Raw genomic sequence first — 10,000 nt, forward strand, 5'->3', positions numbered from 1 at the left:
AAGCATGGAATGGAAGCTAGCTTGACAGAAAAGTATAAATTTACGATTGCAACAAAGCACTTAATGTATGGTCGCTCGGGAAACTAGTTAGTTTTGTTTTCCCTCTAATCCTGATGTTTCCCTCGACTTCGTCTCGGGAAACATCAGGACTCTCGGGAAAACAAAACTAACTGTTTCCCTCGGGACCATACATTAAGTGTATAATATTCGTATTCTCAGTATTGGACTAGAACTACGTAGCTTGCAAGGGAGGCTAATTCGGCTGTATACCTTTAACACGAGAATTCCCGTTTGCATTTAGTTTTTGTCACCTTCATGTTTGCGCATACGCAATGCAACAATAGGCTCGCAAGACCTGTCTGCTTGAAATCCGTTTTTAGGTTACTTTAACGACTTGAAAGCGCATGTCCAAAGAAGAAGTCGAATTAATTCCTGGTGTTTTATTATTTTCCCGGCATCTTAGACACAAACTGTTTTTCCCCAAAGTGGTGTTTATCCCATAACTAGGAGACTACAATTCCAATTCCCCCCCCCCCCCCCTTCCTGATCAATGTTGATAAGCCCAGGTTCGACATGCTTTTTTTGTGTAGCAACATAAACACTTTCACAAATACAATGAAGTTGTATACTCCTAGGCATGACCTCCTGTGCTTATTTAATAATTTTGGGGCTTTTAAGAAACAAAGGCCCGCTAATCATGTACAGATTGTGCTCGGCAGCCTTGTAGCAACTCTTGACGTTTTGGGACAGATTTTGTAGTATGGTGAATTTTTAAGCCGTGAACGATGAATTTCTGCATTTCTAGAGGATATTCAGCACAACCTCAGCAGAGAATAAAAGGCCTTTTGAAAAATGAAAGGCGTGTGGCTTCGTTTTTGACTCCTTAGTCCGTGCGCCCATGAACAGTGCAGTAGCCATTCGCCCACAAACCTCGCTTAATTTCCACGTAACAAACGTAACAAGCAAAGCACCCTAAGAAAGGAAGCAAAGAACTGGGCTAAAACATGATAATGGATACATTATAATAGCCATATATGAAGTATAGTATATCTACGATTTAGCATCGCCGCTGCTCGCTCAGATTTGTTTCCCTTGATTTCGGAACATAATATTTACTTGAAGCTCAGGAAAGAGGGTCTTTCCGTTCTGCTTCTGACAACGAAGTATCTGAATCTAATCCAATTTCAGTAGCAGCGAATGCTGGAGCAACGGTTAGCGTTGCAGCACTCGCTTCAACGGCTCCTTAGCCGAACCTTCATACCAATTAAATAAAGGCAAGCACATCGGAAGAGGAATCATATATATTCACTTCCTTTTGAAATTCGGGTTAAAAAGCAACAATCTTGGACAAAACTCTTGGGAAAAATTCTACCTTAGGCATCATTTGGCACGCACTCATAAAATATATTGGTCCTTCCCCCCTTCCCCCCGACACCATACCAATGTTGATAATGTGATGCAAAATACTGTGCAAGTCTTTGGTCGCTTTTTAAAACAACATTGGAATGGGGGGAGGGGGGAAAGTAGGAAGAATTTACTCGTTATCACACTGACAAATTAGAGCGTCACATTTTCCCAACGAGTATTGTCCAAGATTGAAGTTGTTTAAAGTGGAATTTTTTTCTTTAGTGGGCCACCATTACTAACTTTAACGTTTCGAGAGAGCTGGGCCGCGTGTGTTCGCGGCTAAGTTAACATGCAGCACAGGATCGGAGTTTCAGTCTTTCAAAATCCACCATTTTATCAGCTATTGCGCGCCAATGACGCAAGAAATCATGCGCAGCGGGGTTGCGAAATGCAAAACCAGGGAATCACCTATGAATAAAGAAAGTGTCGTACGTTGATAAGCAACTTCTTGAACTTTTGGAGCGACTTTTGCCATTCTTGGGCAACTTTTGTGCAACGTTTTCAAGGTTTTTTTTTTATCATAATCTACATATGCATAACGCTGACTGCTCTTGGAGAAAAGGCCAAATGATTGCTAATTGACTAGTTGAAAATTATTTTTAGTTATCACCAGGCGAAAGCTCCCAATTAAATTTGCAAGCCATTGATGAACTTGGACATGAAGTAATAACCACAATCTTTGCCTCAGTGAGCCAAGTTAACTGCTCGTCAAAGGTCTGGCTGAAAGATGTCCTTTATGTGCTTTTTCCAAACAAAAATATGTCGTTCTCGTTTCATCAACCGCAAGAGTCGTACAAAAAGACAAAGGAATGCCAAGTGAATAAGAAGCGGATGATACAACTTGTTGATCCATATTCTACGCTGATGAATGGTGATGGTTTTGAGCTGGAACTCGAGATGTGTCATCCTGGATTTGTATTTTCCAACATTCATCAAAGATGTATCTGCGACAAGAACGTGACTGCAATTGAAAGGTAACGAGTTTAGTCCCGGCTGTTTCATTTTCTTGGCTGGGGGGTTCGTGACGAGAGCAATTAAGAAACGGTCCAGATAAGAACGATAGCAACAACGGCAACGAACATGTTGGAATTCAATTGGTATGCAAAAAGGTGATAACTTTTCTATTGTCTGTACTTACTTCTGATTGGCTTAAACAGCAAACGGTTAACAAAACTTCATAAAGCAGTATTATATTCATCCTTACTTTCCAACCATCTTCCATCTTTCATCTGGTCTCAGTTTAAATGAATTCCACAGAAATCGTATGTGCGGAACATGTAAAATTGTAAACGTTTCTTGGCTTTTGTTTTCAACTCTTGTGATTGGTCAAAATCTTTTAACACAAAAAAAACACCCTTTCAAAGTGGGCTGTAAATGAATTTTATTGCGTTAACTGCCTTCCTGTAGGTTTATGCATTCTCTGTGTAAAAATGATAACATTCCTATGTCGGGAAAGCCCCGTTGCCGCATAACAAAGGAAATTGTTATCCACCTTACACGGATCATTACTTAATCTGATTAATTGTTCATTTCGAGAACAATTAATCTGATTCATTTTCATAGTCACAATTTTGGTTCCCTTCCACGCGACCGCAAGAAAGTATTCCTTACTACAATTTTGGACAAAAGTAGTTGAGACCTTTCACTTTTCTCACTTTTGATTCGATGGAAAATAACTAAAATCTTAAAAGCCCTAAAATACCCCTCTCCCCCTTCAAGTGCACCTAATTAGCTGCACGACCAATTTTGACATCCAACACGAGGTGTCTCTTTAAGTCTAAGCCTTTGCTATCTATTTTTTACTTAGGGCGCTTACCTTGAGATCCGGGGTTCCCGGGTTCAATACACGTTCTGACCACTGGTTGAATTTGATCCTGTTAAGCCCTGGTTCAACTTCTCATCTGCACTTGTAAATAGCCAACTATCTTGCCTCCGGCCAGTTGGGATTCTTAACATTTGTTCAGTGTCGTTGAATGTCCTGTTCTGTGGTGATTGTGTTTCATTTGCCCTGAAATTCCCCTATGTGGAGTGGTCAATAAGCACTTAATGACTGGCCCTAAGGGAAACAGTGAGTTTTGTTTCCCCGAGACCCTCAATGTTCCCCGAGGCGAAGCCGAGGGAAACATTGAGGTCGAGGGGAAACAAAACTCACTGTTTCCCGAGGGGCCAGTCATTAAGTGTTTTGTTATACCTCCCAACTCAAAATAGAACAATACATAGATAAAAATAATTTGCTTGACGTCGTACAGATTTGCCGCCGTTTCAAAGGTGCACGACCTGGTCACGTGTGAGTCGAAAGTTCAAGTTGTTGTTGCCCAAGGACGTCATGAAGTTTTGTTCGCCCTAGGGCGTCATGAAGTTTTGACCAATGACGCGTGACACGTTCTCCTCCAATCAGAAAACGTATTTGAGTTGGGAGGTATAACAATTAAGTATGTATTGTATTGTATTGAATTGTATTGCTCTACAGGTGTGAAAATGGTCGTACAGTCTTCCTGAAGGAAGGGTACTGGGCCAACGTGACCAATGGAAAGCTTTTAACCTACTTTTGCCCCGTCAAATACTGCAAATGTCAACGTAAAGGGGATTTACCAGGGTGCTTTTTCGATCCTCAAAAAAGCAACAACCTGTGCGCCAAGAACCGCGAGGGTTGGCTGTGTGGAAAATGTTCCGGAAACAACAGCGTTGCATTGAGGTATTTACCCGAAAAATCTTTTTTTATGCTTCGCTATAGGATTACTTCAAACTCATAATGAATTCTCTGCGGGATTTTTTTATATTCGGCATTCCATGCGTACGGAGACTACACTTGTGGGCAGGAGCTGAGATGCAGGAAATTAATAATTGGGAGCTTAAGCACGCGTTCGGCAACGGGAAGATAACATTTCGTGTGCCAGGACAGTTGTGTCTCCCAGATTTTTATACTAATCATCTCTAATGGAGAAAAAATACTTAGCAATGTAAATGTGGAAAGCAGCTCACTTCCGGTTGCCATTCGCATCTCAAAAACACGGGTGCTAAGCTCCCTAAATAGGGAGCTTAAGCACGCGCGTTTGAGACGCGGACGGCAACCGGAAGAGAACATTTCGCGCGCCAGGGCAGTGGTGTCTCCCAGATTTTTATACGAATCATCTCTAATGGAGAAAAGATACTTAGCAATGTCAATGTGGTTGTGTGAAAACAAGTTTAAAGGGAAAATAGCTCACTTCCGGGTGTCGTCCGCGTCTCAAAATCGCGCATGCTTAAGCTCCATAACAATGATAGCGGACGGCGCGCGCGCGGAACGCCATGGGTAAGAAAATATGGTAGCCCATCTCTGCAAGAAATAATAATTTGGTTTTCGTCACCGTACGACCGTAGGACCGTCCACCCCTCCATGTATGCCAATGTGACCAGTATCACGTGAGCTCATCTACGGTCAGTTTTTTTTAAGGTTGACCGCTGACTAGGTACTGGGTTTCGATTGGATCGCAGGCTCAAGCCAGGCTAACTCATTGTTTGACCAGGTTCCCATGATTTGGAGTCTTCCTGTGCACTTTATCCTTGAGTCAACCTTTGCGAGTATCTTTCTATTTTTAGAACTAACTCCTCAGCAGGAGACGTGCATTTACTTTATTCTGATTGGCCATTCTAAACAGTGCGTACAGAGTCAAAGGACTCGTGGCCTTCTAAGGATATAGCCGGAAAATACGCGCAAAGGTTGACTCATAGGGGTTGTCTGGGAGAGGCAATCATGGGCTTCTGGTTTGGTCCATGAGGGAGTAATGAAGGGGATTGGGTTGGATACCAGGCCGACGTCACAAACTACCTTTTCCAGCTATCCAAACGAGAAGGAGTTTATGAGGTCGACCCGGTATAAGGTCGCATAAAACGCATTTTCCTTCCAATGGTGGTCGAAGATCAAGTTACTAAAATAAACTACGTGTAGCCGTAAGGCTACACTTAGGCTACCTCCAAAACAGCGACTATGAATCAGAGAGTTCAGCGAAAAAAGATAAGTTCAAGACAACTGCAAAGAAAAATAGAGCGGAAAAGTTGTTTTCAGGTGACAAACACTAACCATTATTATGAAGGAGGACCATTATGAGAAGCTCTTAGTTACAAGAAATGTGTGTTACACTCGTAAAAACAAACTGATCAGTGAAAAACAATTTGCATATCAAAAACGTTCATCATGTAATATAGCCTTAATCCGCCTTGTTGACGAATGGAAATGGTCCATTGATACTAAACATATAGCTGTTGCTGCTTTTCTGGATCTACGAAAAGCCTTTGATGTTATAAATCATAATCTACTCTTAAAGAAGTTGGAATCTGCAGGTGTGTCCGGCTCTGCGTTTCATTGGTTTAAAGGCTACCTTGATAATCGTAGACAATATGTAACTTGCAACTCCACAGAATCAAAATCTTTAGCACTTCGACACGGGGTCCCACAAGTGTCCGTCTTAGGACCAACTCTCTTCTGCGCACATTATAATGATGTTACATCAGCAGTGAAACACTCAAGTATGCGTACCGTACTCAAAGCTAACAGGACTTCCTGCACTCAGAGTATGAGATCTAAATTGGGACTCTTAACATTAAAAAATCGAAGGCGTTTTCTTAGATTTCAGTTGGTCTATAAAATCATCAACGACTATAACTGTCCAAACCAACTAAAAAGCTTTTTATCTCGGCGATCAAGTCTGCACGGGAGAGATCTCAGAGACAACACTATGCTACATTTACCAAAAGCAAATACAACAGCTGGACAAAAAACTTTTCAATATGCTGCAGCGAAGGATTGGAACGATTTACCAAAATCGATAAGATCAATTACAACCTTTTCATCATTCAAAGCAGGCTTATATAGTTTTTTGCTAAAATCGGACAAATTAAGTCATAAGTGCACGGTAAATTAAATATTGTATTTCTTATTGCTATCCTTTTTTATCTGTCAAGATAATATTTAAATAGTTGATTTTGATTGTAAGTGATATGATTGTATTTCACTCCGATTCTTTATCATCATGTTTGTGTAGTTTCAGAAATATTATACTTATCTGCTCATGTTTTAATACCAGTTTGTTTTTAACAAACTGATACATTTTTAGCAGTTTAAATAAAGCTATTATTATAATTATTATTATTATTATTATTGTTATTATTATTAAAAGAGAAATAATATTTCATATTTTTGGAATAAACGGGCAATGTGTATTAGTTCCTTAGCGTTCCGTTGCTTGTATTATATCAGCCTATTTAACGTCGGGGACATTTGTGAAGCTGACACAAAAATTACTTCTTTTCCCATTAGAAGGACTGAGTGCACCAAATGTAAAACATCCGGATGGATACTGGCCCTTGTCATCCCAGTCGTGGTCGGCCTTTGGGTTCTAGTCATCTGGCTCAATCCCAGCTTCTCCAGCGAACTGAGAGGGCCCCTATTTTTCTTTCAAGCACTCCCCTATATTTTTGACCCCGCAAGCCAGTTAGGAGATCACGTGACCTTCGCATCGAACGTGTTCAACTTTGGAGGCCCGTTTATCTTTATCTTCGATACCTGCATTATCAAGGGACTTGACAACTTGTACGCCATTGCGTTTGGATACCTGATACCGCTTTCAGCTCTCATTGTCTTTTTACTGGCGTATTGTCTCAGCGCGAACTATTACTTGAAGTTCAAGTTTCGCAGCCGCTCTATGCTCCAGTCGTTCTGGCTTCTTCTCCTGTTCATCTACAGTTACCTCGTGGAAACTTCATTTCTCATTCTATTTTGTCCAAAAGTAGGTGACAAATATGTATTCTTCTACGATGGCACTCTCCAGTGTTTCCATGGTCATCATCTTCCGTTTGGAATCATTGCTGTGTTTGTCTTGGTCTTTTTGGTTATTCCTCCACCGATAATGGTCGTCCTTTTAACGAACGGCTACTGGAGAGTCGATCCCCAGTATATCAGTACACTTACTGATAGTTTGCGCCCCGAGTGTCGTTGGTGGTGGTCAGTGGATATGATTCGAAGAATAATCGTGGTTGCTACGTACGCATTTGTTCCCATCTGGGAAATAAAAAAGGTGAGGAACTTGGAAAATGCCAACAACCACACGCAAAAGTTAATTTACAGCACCATAAAACGTCCATTTATCATATCCTTGCAAAACCTTACATGCGTATGTGGCCTAAGTGCACATTTGTCAGTCAGCAGATGACCAACCTCTTTCTACCAGGTCTTACCGGCTTTCAAAATGGCGACTGGTCTGCAAAAGACTTGCTTCCATGTTGAAAATCGAAATGACCCTGGAGATGAGATTGTGTCGCCAACTACTCTGCATTTTAACTTCTAAAGAGACTTTTGAATTACAAAGAAGTTGGTAAAGTAATCTCACGAGAAGTCATTTGGCTCTGAGCAGCCCAGTCAGGAAATGGAGCTTTGTTTTCATATGTTCAGCAGTGCACCTTATTTTTGGAGGAAGGATTTGCTATGGTGTTCCATAAATTAGAATTCTTTCAAATTCTTCTTTTGAATTCGGTTGACTTTGCGCAGCAAACTGGGAGTGATCCTGTGGCTATTCCAGACGGTCATTTTCATTTGCCCCAAGGATCTGTAGCTTCTTTTGTTATCAGGGTAAAAGAAAAGGTCCTTATTTTCGGGGGTAACACATCACAGTGACCTAGAGTTACTGATAAACTTGTGGCCCTTGGTGCGCACCTTTTACCCCCTTCTTCCCTCAATGATCCGTTTTACGGGCATTCAAAGCTATAGCTACACGGATCATAGGGAAGTTGAAACAGACGTCGATCAAATAAAACGAGAATCGAACTGGCGACCTCCAGCTCACAAGACTGCGATCTAACCGACTGAGCTACGCTAGCTACGTTTCGTTCTCCAATCAAAGACCGCGTCTGGAAGGCCACAGAGTTTCCGAAAACTGGAAACGAATGAACGCCACACTATGTTTGCTTTCGCAAAAGAGAGTTTCCTGAATAACGAGCGAAATTATGTCATGGCATAAATAATGAACCTTTTTCGTTTTCCTTTCAGATTCTCTTGATTTTCGTGTGCGTGGTTCTTCTGACCATACACAGCAACTTTCAGCCTTACGAGAGACGACGTGCAAACATCGCGGAGTCCTTGTATCTAATGGTGCTTTGTACGTTAGCAATCATGCAGGAGGTTAACTATAACAAAGAAGTAAAGTATTATGTTTGCTTGAGCCTCGTGATAATTGCATCGCTTCATACGGTGTTGGTGTTCTTTTGCAAGGCGGTGCGATTCTTTCCACAACGTTTTGATTGCTGCGCATTTGGGCAGGAGACAGCTGTGCAAAGGAGTGGCTTCGAGGAATTGGAAAATACGCACACCGATTCAACGATGATTAACAACAGTGAATCTGAACGACAGAGGAATATTTTGGATGCCATACTTTCAAGCTCTATAGAGCGTTCTGAACTTAATTCGTCCGACTTTAAAGCCGACTGAGTGTCAACTGTAATTAGCGGGCCTCACTCGAAGCCACTCACGTCCAGAAGTGTAAATAATTAGAAGCAGGTCCAATTTTGACATCCATCGCCAAATGTCCCTTTAGTGGAAGCATTTGCAACTTATTAGAGTTAGGACTAGAGTTCTATTTAGGTTGTACCCTGCGAGCAGTTGGTTTCTCCTACGCTCCCCGAGAGAGAAACCCGGCACTGCGAGCAACCGTTAGTTTCTTTGAGTGAGCCGCCGTCCAGCACCAAGGACGAATAAATTTAATTTGAACCGGTAAAACGAGTTAGTAAACTTGTTTTGGCGCTTGCGAGTGCGTTCAGCTACGTAACTGCTGCGTTTGGGCGAGCCTGCTGTGTAGTGATTTCCCGCGAAATAAGAAGAAGTGATGTCAAATACCCGGTACATCACGTGGGGTGTGACGTACTTCGCACATACTCGATGGAGAATCAAACGGTTGCTCGCAGTGGTTTCTTTCTCGAAATAGGGTAGGAAAAACAAATTGCTCGCAGGGTATTTAGCTTGCGGTAAATGCAGCTGTTTCTCTTTACTTGAGCACCAGATTTTTAGGGGACACTTTGTTATTGTGACGTTAATTGTCTGTATGATTCCTACAAACGAGTTATGTTGAAGTTGGGGAGAGGAGCAAGGGGACACTTGAAATCGACGTTAATCTCATCTGCTTTTCTTGAGGCACTTGCTCTGATTTATTTGAAGGGGCTATGTCACGTTATTTTATGGTGTTTAGGAGAAAGCTTTAGTTTATCACGAGTTTAAAACTCGAAAATGGTAATGTGAAATTCCTTTACTGATAAAATTATTGCCATGAACTTGAAAAACGTCGGTCCGGCTGTGTAAGTGCAATCTGTTTCAATCTCGTCCATTTGTGTCCATCCACGCTTCTCTTTCCTTTCGTTGTATTTCTTTCACTCGGCCCTCGTGTTGTTCAACGGTTTTAAGGGGTTGTTGCAATGTTTCATTCTACTTTTTGGGCATTTTGGGTGTCATGAAATTACGTACTTTTGTGTGACATTCCCTTTTTAATCAAATGTGGTCCAAATGGGCTAATCATAATGGAATTGAAAGGCATATTGTTACGCGAGAATGCGCGCGAGCGAATCATACGAT

At 41.6% G+C, this 10,000-nt stretch overlaps 1 protein-coding gene across 1 annotated transcript in view; it reads left to right on the forward strand.

Annotated features, from left to right (window-relative positions):
• Positions 1–10,000, forward strand: part of LOC137973854 (uncharacterized) — a 21,104-nt gene that overhangs the window by 9,666 nt on the left and 1,438 nt on the right. The window contains exons 5-8 of the mRNA XM_068820745.1: positions 2,011–2,381; positions 3,878–4,102; positions 6,704–7,460; positions 8,429–10,000. The exon at positions 8,429–10,000 is cut by the window's right edge and continues 1,438 nt beyond it. Coding sequence (XP_068676846.1) covers positions 2,011–2,381; positions 3,878–4,102; positions 6,704–7,460; positions 8,429–8,866 — 1,791 coding nt within the window. The 3' untranslated portion in view covers positions 8,867–10,000. The remainder of the gene's footprint in view (positions 1–2,010; positions 2,382–3,877; positions 4,103–6,703; positions 7,461–8,428) is intronic.

The sequence above is a fragment of the Montipora foliosa genome, chromosome 10 (genome assembly GCF_036669935.1).
Source record: "Montipora foliosa isolate CH-2021 chromosome 10, ASM3666993v2, whole genome shotgun sequence".
Classification (NCBI taxonomy): domain Eukaryota; kingdom Metazoa; phylum Cnidaria; class Anthozoa; order Scleractinia; family Acroporidae; genus Montipora; species Montipora foliosa.